Raw genomic sequence first — 18,007 nt, 5'->3', positions numbered from 1 at the left:
GCAGCAGAAAAAGGAACTTCTCTGTCTTCTTTCCTTCTTCACAAACCAGAAGGGGGTTACCCTCGAGTTTCATTCCTGGGGCGCCAGAGGCAGAACAGGTGACAGAAGGGGAGGAAATGGCACTCAACCCAGAGTAGCAGCCAGAAGAGGAAGAAGCATCTCTGGCGTTGGAGGAGGCAAGATGAGTAGAACCGATTCCTCCCAGAATCTAGCCCATGGCAGAAACTTAATAAAGGTTGGATGGATAAATGAAGGAGGAAGAAAGCACCAGCAGAAGACTTGACTGGGGAAAGAGCCTAAGCACCGTGTGTTTGCAGCTTCTCTTCACCTTGACCAATGCCTGTGGGGCCCTTTCTACCCACTTCCCTCAGGACCCTTACCCCTCCCACCTGGGCCACATTAACTCTTCCCTGTTCTGCCTCTGCTAGCCTGGGTAACTCAGGAAGTAGAGTAAGGAGGCAGAGATGGGGGCAACAAGGAAAGAGACTGACTTTTGGCAGTGGAAAGATCTGGGTTAGAGGAACACTTCCTCTGGGAGGTCTTTGCTGACTTCCTGAAGTCTGGAGAGAAGACCTTGCTTTCTTTATTCTTTAATAGCATCAGTTCCCCTCTGTTGTAATTACTTGTGTCTCTCTCCCCCACTAGACTGAAAGAGTTACAGGCAGTGCTTATTAGCCTCAATATTACCACTGCTTATCACAATGCCTGGTAGTTTGTTGTCTATAAATAAATATTTATTGCTCTTAATTGTGGGACAAAATTGCTGGCCCAAACAGCCACGCAAACAGCATTTGCTAACAGGGGCTCCTACGGTTTCAGAAGCCTTCAGTATCCATGGAAATGAAAAAGAGTTATTCACCATCTTCCACACGTCCACTGAGTAAAATTCTTTCTGCTATAATGAGACATATTCTAAAAATCACTGCACTATGTAAGATCGTATAATGAAACCACAGGGCCTATGGGAAAAATGGGAGTAGGGGCACAACGTTAACAACTTCATCAGTGACACATTTTTTTTTTTATAGATTTATTGATTGATTGATTGATTTTTGGGTGTGTTGGGTCTTCGTTTCTGTGCGAGGGCATTCTCTAGTTGCGGCGAGCGGGGGCCACTCTTCATCGCGGTGCGCGGGCCTCTCACTGTCGTGGCCTCTCTTGTTGCGGAGCACAGGCTCCAGACGCGCAGGCTCAGTAGTTGTGGCTCACGGGCCCAGTTGCTCCGCGGCATGTGGGATCTTCCCAGACCAGGGCTCGAACCCGTGTCCCCTGCATTGGCAGGCAGATTCTCAACCACTGCGCCACCAGGGAAGCCCCATCAGTGACACATTTAAAAAAGGATGGGAACCTAATAAAAATGGTAGTACCATTTTACACATGTTAAGTGGTTAGAATATAACCTGTGGGATGAGTAAAAGCAGTTCTAAGGGGGAATGTTATAGCAATAAATGCCTACATTAAGAAGCAAGAAAGATTCCCAAATAAACAACCTCACTCTACGCCTTAAGGAGTGTAGAAAAAGAAGAAGAAACTGAGCCCAAAATTAGCAGAAGAAAGGAAATAATAAAGATTAGAGCAGAAATAAATGAAATAGAGAACAGGAAAATGATAGAAAATATTAACCAAACTAAGAGTTGATTCTTTAAAAAGATAAACAAAATTAATAAATCCTTAGCTAGACTAACCAAGGAAAAAAGAGAAAGAGACCAAATCAACAAAATTATAAATAAAAAGGAGACATTAGAATGGATATCACAGAAATTCGAAGGATCATAAGGTGCTACTGTGAATAACTATACACCAACTAACTGTACAACCTAGAAGAAATGGAAAAATTCTTAGAAACATACAATTTACAGTTCAAGACTGAATCAGAAAAAAGTAGAAAATCTGAATAGACCAATGACTAGTAAGGAGATTGAATCAGTAATCAAATTCTCCCAATGAAGAAAAGTCCAGTACCAGATGGCTTCACTGGTAAAATTTTACCAAACATTTAAAGAGTTAACCCCCAGCCTTCTCAAGCTCTTTGAAAAAAGAGCTTGAATTTGAGTTTCTTTGAAACTCAAAGAGTTTGAGTTTCTTTGAAAAAAATTGAAGAGGAGGGAACACTCCCAAACTCATTTTACAAGGCCAGTATTCTCCTGATAACAAAACCAGAAAAGGACACTGCTAAAAAAGAAAACTACAGGCCAATATCTCTGATAAATATAGATGCAAAAATTCTCAATGAAATATGGCAAATCAAATTCAAACTATTCTCAAACTATTCCAAAATATTGCAAGGTAATGAATGCTTCTGAACTCATTCTATGAAGCCAGCATCACCCTGATATCAAAACCAGACAAAGATATTAAAAAAAAAAAAAAAGAATTACAGGTCAATATCCCTGATGAACATAAGTGCAAAAATCCTCATTTAAAAAAAAAATGGACATTTTTTAAAATGATAATGTATCTGATAAATAAGTTCCAAAGTTAGCTACCTTTATTCTGTAAAGACTGAATTTCTTTCCTTCATTGCACTTACATTAGTTTGCAGTTCTACGTTTATTTTTAAAACTTAAAAAATTTTTCCCTTATATTTTTTCTTTTTAAAATTTTATTTATTTATCTTTTATACAGCAGGTTCTTATTAGTTATTCGTTTTATACACATCAGTGTATACATGTCAATCCCAATCTCCCAATTCATCCCACCACCACCTCCCCCCCCAGCCACCCCCCCCCCAACCTGTGGGACACATTTAAAGGTCATCAGTTAGGAACTCATGGGAAACAGTAAAAATAAGGATGGGAGGAGAGGGAATTACAAAGCAGTCGTTTCACTTTTTATGGGCTTGATTGTAGCATCCCTTTTGAAATTTTAGTTTGGCCATTAGTCTGTTCTGGTGCTATCTCTGCACAGCCCTATTGTGTTCCAGGTACACACCTCCCAGCACAAGACAATAGAGCTGTGCTAAGTTCCCAGCAGAAACAGCTCCTGCCCTGCTTGCCCAGAGTTGTTATCTATTTGTTCTCCTCATTTCTATCTATTACCGATGAACTCAATCCTCCGGTGCTATATAAACCATCAGGAAGTGCCATACAAGCAGCAGACTGCTACAATTACACCAATCCCAGACAAATTTATAAAGGGCACCAGAATAAGTTTCTGTCCATTTTCTAATGCAAGGTACCTCCCAGGCAGTTGTGTCTATAGGTGCATCTGATGAGACAAGAAGGAAATGAATTACTTATTGCCTAATTAAATTATTTGTCTAAAGTCAGTGGGAGGCTACAGACTAAAAATTCATATCTCAAATCATTTCTCTGTTGAACATATTCTTTGTCTGAAGTCTAAACTTCTCCCAAACTTTTCTCAGATTTATCCTTAATTTAAGAAATTATACTATATGTATCCCTCCTATAATTATTAATTACTTCACTTATATGCATTTATTTTTCATGAGAATGTCATTTGCATGCAGTGGGCATCCCATGGCTGGGAAAACTGGAAATGCTTGAATACTCAGTTCAGCTTTTACTCAAAACTTAACCTTTCTTGTTTAAACTCCCAGTTTTTGACTTACCTCATTTTCGTGGTTGACCCACCTCTAAAACTTAGATTCAAAACATCCTACTACCTGACTGTCACCTTCTAATTGCAGGCTAAAATTTTTAACTATCCTTAGTACAGTCACAATTGTTGGACCTAAAGATTACCAAGCCACTGAAAGAATCCCCTTCATTCTATTATATATCACTCTCTTTTCTTGACTTTACTCCTGTCAAGCTTAGATTCTATGGCCCATCATTCAATTACGCTCTTGGAAATAATCTAACCTCCTTTGTTCTCTCCCTCCATTGTAGTTGCTTGAAATAACAGAAACTGATTAAATCTAAATATATGTCTCCTCTGTGGAAGGTTGAAGCTTTCTAGAAAAAAATCCCATAAATAAACTTGTTGACTTCACATTAAATTTATCATCACAAACTTCAAATGTAAACTCAACAATACCCAGAAATCTTACTATGTGATGCCATTACAGTAAATGGGTCCATATCCATCAGGTTATCAGAGAATCCTAAGAATTATATTTGATTTCTACATTGAATACCTCATTTCTAATTCATCTGTATATTTGCCTGACTATTCTTCCAAAATTTTTCCACTCAAATTTATTTCCTCTGCCACCAATCTGGTCCAGGCCACCACCTCTTGCCTGGACCAAGTAATAGTCTTCTGACTGGCTTCTCTGCCTCTACTCTTGTTTTTCTTCCCATTCATATCTCTATTCCTTAAGGCCTTTTTGATCCCACTTATCTAAAGTAATGCTTCCACAATAATGCTCTATGATGGCATATGACAGGATTTTGTATATTTTCTTTTGTAAAATTACCAAAGCTTTCTGCATTTTAACTTGTATGATCAAAAGAATAAAATTAAAACGTATTTAATTAAGAAATAGAAACTATATTCATGTAGTTCAAAGTTTTAAAAATTAAAAAAGGTATTCAGTAAAAGTAATTCTTTCTCTATATCAGTATTATTTCTGACTGCATATAATAGTTTAAGATGGCTGCTAGAAATTCAGGCATCAATCCTGTGCCTGTTCCATGTGGAAGGAGGGAGGGTAAATGACCTTCATGTCTCAGCTGAGTTAGTTCATATTAAAGAGTTTTCTTGGAAACTTTGTCAAATGACATCTACTAACATTTGGAATCTGAGAGGTATAGTACTTCGTCAGTATACATGAGTACCCAAATAAAATAATGTTTTTTGTTACTAAGGAAGAATTGGGGCATTGGGGAAACAACCAGCGATCTCTAACATACCATTTTTACTCCTGTCTGCCAAGTTTGACACATTTGTCTTTCTCAGAAGTAATTACTCTTACAGGTTTCTTGTGTATCCTTCCAGAGGTAATTTGATTATATCTAAGAACATATAAGGAAGTGTATATATACATACACTTTTTCATATTGCATTCTTGGTATAGCATTACAAAGTTATTTTGTGTAGCATTCTATGTACTGTTTTTGTCACTTGCTTCTTTGCTAAACAACATATCTCAGAAATTATTCAAAGAAGTACATTTAGAGATGCCTATTTTCTTTTAACAACCACATAATTGGAATGAACTCTTGCTGAAGGCAGGGACCATGTTTGCCTTATTTACCATTGTATACAGTGTCTAATACAGTTTGTGGAGTGTAGTAGGTAGTTAGTATTTGTTTGATGGATGGGTCACACAAATAGCAAATGTCAGAGCTAGGATTCAAATCTGCTTGTGATTTGAATGATTTTGTTCCCATATCTTATCTACAACCTTGATGTGTTAAGTTAGATTGTCAGATTTCCTTATGTTGAACTCTCTCTGCATTTTTTAGGGGATAAATATATTTATCAATTAAACAAATCTTAACAGTTTTCTGAACTCTGTGCGCTAGGATTTTGTTTAGGATTTCAATAGCTATAGTCACAGTCATCAGAATAGTGGCGACAGTGGGGATGAGTCATTTAGAACACAGACATTGGAGTCAGATCGATGTGGCTATGAATAGAGACTAACTGTGTGACTTTGGGCAAGGCCCCATCTCTCTATCTATCCCCTACACACAGTAGGGTTAATAGTTTCTACTCCAAAGAGTTGCTCTTTCATATCTAAGAGAGACGATTCAATGAGAACAATTAGATAAAGAACTTAAGCAGTTTAGGTTGCTCAGAAAGCACTCAGAACATTGGAGTTCTTATTGTAATAAAGACTCTATTGTCTCTTTCCTACATCTTCAACCATGTCTGTGAGTCAGGCTTATGCACCAGATCCCAGGCTTCTGGCTCCTCGGCAAGTTCCTACCTCAGTTTCAAACCACTCCATCTTTCATATCCTCACTCCCTACCTGCAGGAACATGATACAACACAGTTCCCAAAGGACTCAGCTTTTTATCCATAGAGTCTCTGTTTCCCAAGCTACCTTTTCCCATCTGGGTCTAAGAAGGAGGGTAGGAGAGGAATAGGGGCTCATAAAACGCTCAAGATTTATTTAGCAAATTTCCTGCATGGTGACTACTACAGATGATACATCATGAAGGACTCATCCCTTTACATCTTCTGTAAGTCCCAGAGCCAAGGGCGGATAGCACAGGCTGTATTGGATCTGGATAGGAAGAATGACAAGGCAGGCAAGGATCATTTTCTAATAGGCAGCCTCCAATAAGTAGGAAGAAAAAGGCAATAAGGAGGTGGGAGGTATGGCAACTCTGGCTGCATTAGCATCTAGAAACCCTAAGCACATCTGTAAGGAGTCTCCTAGTTTTCTTTCTTCCCTCTGCCTTCCTAGAAGAGGGTCCCTTTTCCTTTCTTGGTTAGGAGACTTAGTGCAGAATTGGGCTTCATCTTGCCTGACTAGAAGAGAAAGGAGGTCTATAAATCATACAATGTGATAAAAAGGCTACAGGGATGCTGAGTTAGTACATCACTGGACACCTGGCGTAGGGATTCAGGAAAAACACTGATGAAGAAGCTTCCCCCCAACTCTGTCCCAGTAGAGTAGTTTAAACTGGCTATAGATTACTTTCTTTCGACTGACAGAAATCTTTCATATTTAACCAAACTCAGTTTCTCTGTGATTTTTATCTGATGGTCCTTGTTTTGCCTTTTCCCCCAAGATAGCCATTCATATACTTTGAAGTTATCACTGACGTCCTTGTTTTTTTTCAGACCACACATCTATATTTTGTAACAATGTTACAAATGTAACATTGTTATTTTGTAACAATGACTTCCCCTCCCCACAAAAGATGCCTTTTACCATCTTTTAACTCTCTGTGACTTTGTCTCAGTTTGACAAGGAATTTCTTAATACATAGTGCCCTGAACTGGATAGGGTACTCCAGGTGGGGTAATCAGAACAGAGTTGAGAAAGATTCTCAACCACTTTGTTCTTGACACTGTGCTTCTATGAAATAAATTCATATAATACTCTTAGAAGAATGCCTGGTACATACTGGATGCTTGATGTATACCAGCTAACATTGTCAGTCCAGCTTTAGAGCCCTTAAATTAAGTTTTACACTGTGTACCACATTATTGACTATGTTCACATATGCACTTCCACCTGTTAGAACATCTAGGAATCTGTTGCCTTTTCCTTCTTTCCCATTCCAGATTTTCTCCCCCCCTCACTCACCTGTTATCCAATGTTAAATAGTGAAGAAATTGGACTTTAATAGACTTAGAGCTTAAGTGATAACACTGGGTGGCTAAAGGCAAGTACCTTGGGCTTGATGAGTTTTGGGCAATAGAGTCTTTCCACAAGTAAGTGGTGAACATGTGATGAACGGAAGCAGATAAATAGGAGAACTGATCAGTGAGTGGTCTTTGAGGAGAAGCATGAACAGGTGTGAATATTATGTCAAACAATGCTAGAAAAGGACAAAGTGCTAAGAAGGGCACTCATCAGGGATGAGAAAATAGAATATGGGGAGAATAAAGTCAAGAAGGAGAGGAAAGATAGGTGCAGGGAGATGAGATTTTGTATGGATAAAGTTGGTAATAATTTAAACCGAAGGAAATTCAAGAAAATTCTTACTAACATATTAGGAGCAATAGAGTGGTTCTGTATTTGTTTTAGGGCAAGGGCAAAAGATTTATTAAGTCAGAGACCTAGCCCAGGGTTTTACCACTTACCAAGGGGCAGGCTCTCGAGGAGCACCTGCAGACAGTGGCATGAATAAGCCTCCAAGTTCCAGCATGCATTTTGTGTCATGCCCAGTCCATCCTCTGAAGTCCACCGCACAGACCCTCAGTGACCACTATTTGTAGCATTAAAAAAATATATTTATTTAAAAAAATTAAAATTTTAAATTAAAAAAAATTTTTATTTTATATTGGAGTATAGTTGATTAACAATGTTGTGATAGTTTCAGGTGTACAGCAAAGTGATTCAGTAATGCATATACATGTATCTATTCTTTTTCAAATTCTTTTCCCATTCAGGTTGTTACATAATATTGAGCAGAGTTCCCTGTGCTATACAGTAGGTCCTTGTTGGTTATCCATTTTAAATATAGCCACCATTCGTAGTATTGATCAGAGCTTCTCCTTTCCCTTCCTCAGGGTTCCCTTCGACACTGCAACTCTGGTTAATTCTCTACTTTCACTTTCCTTCCTTGAAATTTTCCATCAGTGTAAACACCAAGGTCCAGGAACTAAAAAACCTTTTTCAACAGGCTTTTGCTAAGAATCTATGAGGTGTTAGAGAATGTTGGTGTGTATAAATGAAAAGTACATGTTATTTGTCCTCAGATATTTGAGTGGGGTGGAGGGAGACAGAGGGGTATAAAATCTATGTGTAAAGGGCTACAAAGAAACTATAATAATAATAGAAGTTGCATTCTCAATGAACTAACTACTTCATTTATCTTACTTTCCTTCTGAATTCATAATCTTTCCCCAGACAAATAGGTATGCTACAGTATGTTTCATTTCTGTCTTGCTCTTTTCTTTACTGACAAGCTTGAAACGAACCTTTTAGCTACATAGTCAGCCCTCCCTATTTACACTTCCTCACTTACAAAATCTTCAACTCCTTTCATTCTGGTTTCTAGTCCAATGAATTAGTCATGTTCAGATCACTAATGATACCCTTTAAAAAAAATGTAATGGTCATTCATATTCTCATGTTATTAAACTTCTGCTTAGCTGACAAGTTGGTCCTGTGCTCCTTAAAATTTTCATTGAGAAAGCAACTTCTACGTTATGCTATTGTTTTGCTTTTCTTACACTGGTACCATACTGAATTAATTTGTTGCACATTTTTAATATTGTAAGGTTACTACCTATTGTTATTCTTGAAGTCAATTAAACAAAATTACTTCTTGTATCTGCCCAAGAAAATAGTCAAGAAAAGACTTCTCAGCTCAAGATTCTTTGGATGGCATCACCCAGCAACTACTCCACTGCTCCAGTCTCTGAATTCCTCCTCATCTGCTTCCCTAACTATCAGATTTAGCAGCACTGGCTGTCCCTACCCCTCAGCCTCCTCTTCTTTCTGGCCATGGGGGCCAGCGCCACCCTTCTGATCACTATCCAGCTGGAGGCCTCTCTGCAGGAGCCCATGCACTACCTGCTCAGCCTCCTCTCCCTCCTGGATATGGTGTTCTGTCTCATTGTCATCCGCAAGGTCCTGGCCATCTTCTGGTTTGACCTCAGGTCCATCAACTTCTCTGCCTGTTTCCTCCAGATGTTCATCATGAATAGTTTCCTCGCCATGGAGTCCTGCACATTCATGGTCACAGCCTATGACTGCTACATGGCCATCTGCCATCCACTGAGGTACCCATCCATCATCACTAACCACTTTGTGGCCAAGGCTAGTGTCTTCGTTGTCATATAAAATGCCCTTCTCACTGTACCCATTCCCATTCTCTCTGCCCAGCTCCTCTACTGTGGGAAAAATGTCATTGAGAACTGCATCTGTGCCAACCTGTGTCCAGCTCTCCTGTGACAATTTCACCCTGAACAGAATCTACCAATCTGTAACTGGTTGGACCTTACTAGGCTCAGATTTCATCCTCATCTTCATCTCCTACATCTTCATCCTAAGAGCTGTGCTCAAGTTCAAGGCTGAGGGGGCTGCAGTCAAGGCTATGAGCACGTGTGGCTCCCACTTCATCCTCATCCTCTTCTTCAGCACCATCCTGCTGGTTGTGGTGTTGACAAATGTGGCCAGAAAGAGCGTCCCCATGGACATCCTCATCCTGCTCAATGTTCTTCACCACCTCATATCCCTTGCCTTGAACCCTATTGTATACAGGGTTCAAACCAAAGAGATAAAACAAGGAATTCAGAAATTGCTGCAGAGAGGGATGTTAATATGTAAAATAGATTTCTAATTCTCTCTCCCCTTCCTTCTCAGTGATTTTGCCCAGACATGAGCTAGAGAAAAGCCTGACCCAGGTTTCTTCCTTTATTCTTGCCTGGTTCAGCATGGGGTAGGCAAGAGGAAGAAACTCATTTTTCTTGAGTAATTGCTTTGAGCCTGGGCAATTATAGTGAAGTAATTTAATCTTCACAACATTCTTGTAGGTACTATTACTTCCATTTTACATAGCAGAAAAAATATAATTTTAAGAGAACAAACTGCTGGAGATCATATATCTGGGAAGTGATAGAGCAGAGATTAAAATCTAGGCTCTACAGCCTGGTGTCTTTCTAGAGAAATGCCCCTTCTTGTGCAATTGAAGCTGGAGACCAGGCCTCTACCCTACTCTCCTTCGCCTGCGTTTTGTCCTTCTGGATGTCCATAGGTATTTCCTGCCTGTACCTACTACTTTGAGAGCCAGGGGGTTCTCAGAGAAGGCAGAGTCCTGTCTGACAAAGCATCTGCAGGACCACAGGGAAAGAGCACTCATAATAATATAAAGCAATGCCAGCCTCCTACTATGTCCTACACAGCCTCACAACCTTCAGGGAGTCTAGAGAATGAGGATACAGGTTGAGAGAGGGGTATGGAGGGGGGATACCAACGGGGTAAAAATTGGGAAATCAGGTCAGTGGGTTGACCACTTCTCCACGTGTTTAAGCTGCACATGCAGTGAACTGAAAGTCAAGTCTTATTTGTTGACTCTTCCCAAGAGCTCTAGTTGAAGATGGGAAGACACAGCACAGTGTCAGGTTTCTGGGTAACAGTGGGTCCAGTCAGGAGAAAATAAATCCCACTGACCATTTTTAGAGAATTTAAGGTAAGCACTTGATTAAATAAGTATTGGAGACTTGAAAACCAAAAAAAAAAAAAAAAAAAAAAAAAATGGGGGGGGGGGTGCTGAGGTAACACAGAGATAGTATCTGTAGGAAGAACCTTATACTTGGAATTCCTTGGTGATCCAGTGGTTAGGACTCCGCACTTCTACTGCAGGGGTCACAGGTTTGATCCCTGGTCGGGGAACTAAGATCCCGCATGCTGCGTGGTGTGGCCACAAACAAAAAACAAAAAACACTGGTCATTTAAAAAAAAATAGAAACTTATACTTGGGAAGCATTGGGTCATTAGGAGACAGCAGGTTGGCGGTGGGCTCGTTGAACTACTCTCACAACTCTGAGGAGGGGGGCTGCCTCTGAATGCTACTAGTGTCACAGGACCTCCGAGAATGTGCCCTTACAGCCTGGACTGAGACCCCTGAGGAAGGACTCTATCCTGCTGCTGGTATCTCTTAGGGAGTTCAGTGAGGCTGATTTGATCCTGGGAGTTCTAAAACCCAAACAAAAAGCAAACCCAAACAAAATCCAAAACCCAACCAACCAACCAACCAACCAATCCTGGAGGCTAAAACCAATTCCACTGCCAGGAGGAAGAGTCATTGCTGAGGGAATCCGACGAGAGGAAGAGACAGGAGGGACCAAATATCCCCGCCCCTGCTTCAACCTTCCAGTCTTTCTCTGTTGCTCTCTGTAGGTGGAAACTAAGAGGGAGCCGGCTGACCAAGGGTCCTATAGTCTAAGCCCCAGCATCACAAGATGTTTGGATGGGAGGGTCTAGGGCTGAGAGACAAGAGTTAATTATTGGCACAGCTCCAATTGCTTGAGTCTGAAAACTTAGTACCTCATGAAGGACAGCTATAGCAGAACCCTGCAGTACAGCATGCCTCCCAGTGAGACAGAGACAGAATCAAGTCCTCCGGTGCAGACAAAAAAAGAGATGTGACATAATGCTATAGGGGCAGCTTTCATAGTTAGGAAGGAATTTGGCATTAAGCCGGCAACAGGAATGGAGATCAACTGCCCCACCCTGTGGGGATTAAAGTAACTGCAACTCAATGCTGATGTGGGTTCCAGGGGCAGATTCTCCTAAAGCCACACTCAGTAACAGTGGGAAAGAAAAATGACATCCATTTCCCTACAAGAAGGGGCTCTTAATGCCCTCAGACATGCTTCTCATTTACTCAAGGCAGAGCCACAGGTATGATTCAGTATTTATCATTTTTTTAAAAAGGAATTCTTTAATAGCAATTCTCTCCATCTCATGGTTGCCAGAAGAAATTTATGCACCACCATCTCCTACTGTCCCTCAGAGGACAGAAGGGCCAACTTTAACACCACTTGCCTAATGATGCTAATAATCTCAATGTCCTTATATATTGATAATAATTATAGTAATAGTCATGAAATTAAAAGCTCAAATATTTTGAACACTTGCAATATACCAGTGTTTGTGCATGATAACATTTAATTTTCATAAGAGACTTCTGTGGATGATTATAAAAATGAGTTTTAAAAAAAGATCTAACAGAAAGAATATAATTCATAGGAATACGGTATGTATTGTCAAGGAATATTTTCAAACATCTGGTCTACTCTATTGGTCTGTAGGAGTGCTTTCTCTACCTTTGTTATGCTTTCCCAGCTGCAAACCCAGAAGGAACTCAAATAAGAGTCTGTTAGTTGGACGAAATTCAGGTCTTAATTCCTCAGCTAGGCTTCTCTAGATCAATGCAAACAGCTGACATAATTATGAGAAGCTTGACTCAAACTGGGAGCTCACGGGGATAGATACTACCAACTTGTTGTAGGGATTTGTAAGGATGTAGGGACCAACACGCCAGTTGTCATTCCTCACAGTAACTAGGACAATTCTTGCACATCCAGGGGCTCAGTGAACATCCCCTTACTTACGAGACTGAAGTGACTAAGTCAAGAGTTGACAGTGTCTACAGTGCATATCTAGTTTCATTGAAGCAGGGCACAAACAGATATGCCATGTACATAAGGGTGGCTCTCTGCTCTGGTTCTAAGGAGAGAAGTTAAGAGGACCACAGGTTCTCACAGAATTGTCAAGCCCAGGGCAGGTGGTTCAAGGAACGGGACACAGTGGTCCTAAGATAGGCTTTGGAGTGACTCTACATGTAGATAAAGAGGATGGAGGAACAGGATAACTCAAAGAGCCCATCCTTGAAGGTCAGACACAACTCTGCTGTGAAGTTCCCATAGCATTAAAAAATGTACTTAGTAGAGATCTTTGAACACTGTCTTGAGTGGATAGAATGAAGTAGCATAAACTGAAGGCATTTTAAGTTGGTGGGGTATAAATATACAAACTTCCAGTTATAAATAAGTATCAAAGATGCAATGTCCAGCATGATGACTATAGTTAACGCTGCTGTAAGATATATTTGAAAGTTGCTAAGAGAGTAGATCCTAAAAGTTCTCATCACAGGAAAAAAGCATTTTTCTTTTTCTTCTTTTTGGTACCTATATAAGATGTTGGATATTAACGAAACTCTTGTGGCAGTCATTTCACAACATATGTATAACTTAAACTTTTAAGTGCTGTAGGTCAATCATATCTCAATAAAACTGAAAAATAAAATAAAATAAATAAAATGGTGGGATACAGATGTTTTTTCAGTTTAACTGAGATCTGTGAAGAATCACGGTGCTACAATAGGCTGACTGTGGTCCAACTGTCCTGGAAGGGGTGTACTAAGAACATGAGAGGGGGGGAGAAGTGACCTACCAAGGCCACTTACTTTACTCCCCGGTTTGCAGGTTAGTCACATTTGCATGAGGAACACAGAGCCTTTTGAGAAAGAAGATCTGATACCACTGAACACTGCTATTCAGGATCAGGGCAGATTTAAATCAAGACGCAGTGGTAAGAGAGAGCAACAAGTTCCCTGGAATTAAATTATCTGGAGGAAAAAGGGAGTCTATGCTGGTGACCAATGCCCATAACAAAGACCGAAATATTGCTGAGGGAACAAAACTACGTTTTCCACAGTGGAGTTTGGGGGCCTCTTAGTACATAGTCATCTGATACTCTACTGTGCTTCGGGATATATTCTAAGCGTACGGGTGTTAAGGATGAGAGCTGTGACCTCAGAGGCGGACTGTGGAACCTCAAGGCTGTGCAGCCAGGGAGCCTAAACAGGATGGCATTACTGCAAGGAGTAGAGAAACGCTTCGTTGCTGACATGTCAATAGTGCCGCCCTGTGGCTATAAGTAGGAATAGCAATACTTTAGTTCTCAACCTCTGCTTGTTTCTGAAAGGGGACTGACAACTCTGAAAAACTGGCGTTCCAACACTCAGGGGGAGTGGTAGTGAGTAGCTTCAAGAAGAAAATACTGTACTTCCTGCTCATAAGAATGTGGGGAGCTGAATGATTAATTTTAAAAATAAAAGGGATATAATTTATTCTCTGGTTTCCTTTTTTCTTATTTTTTCTGGTTTCCTTTTTTTCAGTGACATTTATAAACAATGTCAAATCAATAGCGTGAATCAGGTATTCATAAGGGTATATTGTATAATTATATTTAATAAGATGTTATATTAGCAGTATTTTGCTAAGGACTGTAGGTAATAACAACATTTATTTATTTCTTCATCTGTGCAACCAAAATTTAGTTATTGAGTGCTTTACGTGTGATTAGCACAGTAGTGATTAGCATAGATGTTACCAAGAGGTAAACTACTTTCAGAGAGATTATGGTCAAAATAGCCCATGAATTATCATTATTCCCAATTTTGCAGGCTAGGCAACTGAGTAAAAAGATAAAATTCTAATGGTCATTCAACTAACAGGGACAAGGATGAAGAGAGATAAATTAGGCATATTTGCTACTAAATCTACTTTTCCTATTATATTGTCTAGGGATTGAGCTACACTTTTTGACTTCAATTAGATAGATTTGTAGTTTTCTGAACTTTTTCATGTTCCAGATTATAGATAGCAAAGGCAGTGCACATCAAAACCCGTCATATATTGAATTAGTACATACACGTAAAGTTGGTTACTACAATAAAGATACCACAGGAACTTAGCACAGTATAAGTTTACTTCTCATCCACACCCTGACTTCAATGCATGGGGGCTTTGCTTCATGTCAACATTTAGGGACCCATGCTTCTATCACATGTGGGTATTCCACATTACCCTTTGAGACCTCCACAGGTCCTTTTGAATCTGGCTGTCACACAGCGAAGGGAGAGAAAGTGCAGGATCTTGCGGGATGTTTCTGGGGCCAATCTGGGAGAGATTTACATCATTTTCTCTATCATTCCATTGACCAGAATCCTCACATAAATCTAGCTGCCTAGAGGAGAGGCCAGGTGACTAAATATTTATTTCTTAAGAGAAATGACGTAAGAGAGACTCTCACATGTAAAACGTTTGTAAACTCTTCCCAAGTGAGACTACCCAAACTCTCATCTAGTCACTGTATACAGCACAGAGTCCAAGATCTCCAGGAGTGTGTGGTCATCTCCATCCTGATGTGATTCCTCTTGGACCAATCATCCTCCTTCTCCCACTACATATTTAATGGTGGAGCAGAAACTGGGTACCAGCCATTAAGATTCCCAGTTGAAAGTGAAGCACAGAATACATTTAGCAGGAACTTTTCAATAGTAATGCTGGAATACTTTGGGGGCAGGCATCGCAACATTTTAATCTCCTGACAGTTGGGGAAGATCCCTGACTAGACACTGGTTATGTTCTCTGGGACAATGTCTCCTGGCCATTGTTTTCTATATCCCCTTGTTCTGCTTTTAGGCGGTTGTGCCTTCTTCAATGTCCCCAATGACATTAAATGAAGCAGGCATTGGAGCATGTGACTTCTTTTGCAGGTACCATATTTGCAGCCTGTTTCCTGCTTATAAAATATTAGAATCAATAACTATTTTAATTCTTTACCAAAAGCTTTCTTTAAAAGCCAAGCTCATGTTTCTTTGGCAATGAACCCCCTCAAATACCTAACAGGTTTCTGATATATTAGTATTAGGTCAATTCCATGTGCTAGAATCACAGTGTAGTGTAAGCACCCAACAATCAGCTTTTTTGATTGTAATGTAAGTGCCTAACGTTAAGCTTTGGATTGCTGAGGCATCCATTTTAAAGACATTCATCTCCTGCAAATCAAACCTACAATGAAGTATCACCTCACAGTCATCAGAATGGCCATCATCAAAAAATTTACAAACAATAAATGCTGGAGGGGGTGTGGAGAAAAGGGGACCCTCCTACGTTGTTGGTGGGAATGTAAATTGATACAGCCACTGTGGAGAACAGTATGGAGGTTCCTTAAAAAACTAAATATAGAACTACCATATGACCTAGCAATCCCACTCCTGGGCATATATCTGGAGAAAACCATAATTTGAAAAGGTACATGCACCCCAGTGTTCATTGCAACACTATTTACAATAGCCAGGACATGGAAGCCACCTAAATGTCCATCGATGGGTGAATGGATAAAGAAATGTGGTACATATATACAATGGAATATTACTCAGCCATAAAAAAGAACAAAATAATGCCATTTGCAGCCACACGTATGGACCTAGAGATTGTCATATTGAATGAAGTAAGTCAGACAGAGAAAGACAAATATCATATGATATTGCTTATATGTGGAATCAAAAAATGGTACAAATGAGCTTATTTTCAAAACAGAAATAGAGTCACAGATTTAGAAAACAAACTTATGGTTACCAAGGGGGAAAGGGGGAAAGGGGGGGAGGAATAAATTGGGAGATTGCGATTGACATGTGCACACTACTATATATAAAATAGATAACAAATAAGGACCTACTGTATACCACAGGGAACTCTTTTCAATACTCTGTAATGACCTACATGGGAAAAAAAAGCGGATATATGTATGTGGATAACTGATTCACTTTGCTGTACAGCAGAAACTAACAACATTGTAAATCAACTATACTCCAATAAAAATTAATTGAAAAATAAAGGCATTCATCTCTAATAAACACATTACCAATGACACAACTAGGTAAAGAATCAGGATACCCGGTCCGTGAACTTCCCCTTTTTAGAAAGCTCTGGTTCAGTAGATGAATGACCTTCTGAATGCCCCTGGTTTTCCCTTCTTGCACTTTAATTCCTGCTCTTATGTTTTAAATTCACCAATAAAGAGTGAAACTGTGAAAATCTGGGGACCTCACCCTTGACCCCAGTAAAGTCAGAACCTCAGGTCCATTCTCCCTCCCTCTTCTGTACCCCTGACCTTGTTGTGTGACTCAGGTATGCTGTTTACCCTACAGGACTTGTGAATAATAAACCTTGTTTCTCCAAAGTTTCCTAATGGTTGTGGCTGAGGTGTGTCTTGTAATCATAATAAGAACTATAAGGGCTGGTCCAGCCTCAACATTGGCTCTGGGTGGGAAAATGTCTGTGGGAGCTCCCTGCAAGGAGGAGGAGCCCAGGTGAGTGCCCCCAGGCATTTCTAGCCAATAGCATCACTATCCATAGACTGACACCCACACAAAACACACATCCGAGGAATTTTCTTAGGCATAATTTAACATTTTACTTTCTTTTCTTTGTTGTCTTTCCCCTTTCCCCATGCCACTCCTTTTCTACATAATGGTGTCTATTTAAGGCTATCAGTCTTGAGTAGGATAGCTATCCGTATAATCTAGTCTCTTCTCAGGGCTGGTTACCATGAGTCTTTGCTACTTAAAGACATTCTAAATCTTTCTCTTAACCTTTGACATCCCAAGCAAGACTGTATATTTATGGACTTTCTCTATTATGATTAATTTCTGCTCAAAAACCAGCTTAACTTTCTGCAAAGCTCATCTATTTCTCATAATAACTTGTCAAATGAAATCAACAACTGCAAACACACACTGTTATTCTGAATTCTTCCAACCATTGCCCCTAGAATTACCATTTCGTAGACATGTCAGCTTTCCTTGTTATGTGATCTTTCTAGCATTGGATGCCAATTCTCTCATTGTCTTCAGCCTTATTCAGGATAACTTGGCAGCTGTCAAAGCAAACAATTCCAAATTGTCAGTGGTTTAACACAATACAATTTTATTTTTTGATGACATCCAGCCCAATGCACATAGAAAGGGAAAACTCTCTTCCATGCAGTCATTCAGGGTCCAAGCCTCCTCCAGTGTGTGGTTCCACCATTTTCCATGGGTTCATGTCTTCCAGTGGATTATCTGCAACTAACCAGAGGAGGAGGATAGAGCGCAGAGGGCATCAAGGAGGTTG

At 39.9% G+C, this 18,007-nt stretch overlaps 1 protein-coding gene across 1 annotated transcript; it reads left to right on the top strand.

Annotated features, from left to right (window-relative positions):
- Positions 1-8,909: 8,909 nt before the first annotated feature.
- Positions 8,910-9,879, top strand: LOC132370170 (olfactory receptor 56A1-like). Its single transcript, XM_059929914.1, is given in 2 exon segments — positions 8,910-9,475; positions 9,477-9,879. Coding segments are annotated over 2 exon segments (960 nt in total). The 5' UTR covers positions 8,910-8,918.
- Positions 9,880-18,007: the final 8,128 nt, after the last annotated feature.

The sequence above is a fragment of the Balaenoptera ricei genome, chromosome 8, assembly GCF_028023285.1.
Source record: "Balaenoptera ricei isolate mBalRic1 chromosome 8, mBalRic1.hap2, whole genome shotgun sequence".
In the NCBI taxonomy this organism is placed as follows: domain Eukaryota; kingdom Metazoa; phylum Chordata; class Mammalia; order Artiodactyla; family Balaenopteridae; genus Balaenoptera; species Balaenoptera ricei.
The sequence above is the reverse complement of the archived record's forward strand: the minus strand, read 5'-3'. Positions and strand labels throughout refer to the sequence as shown.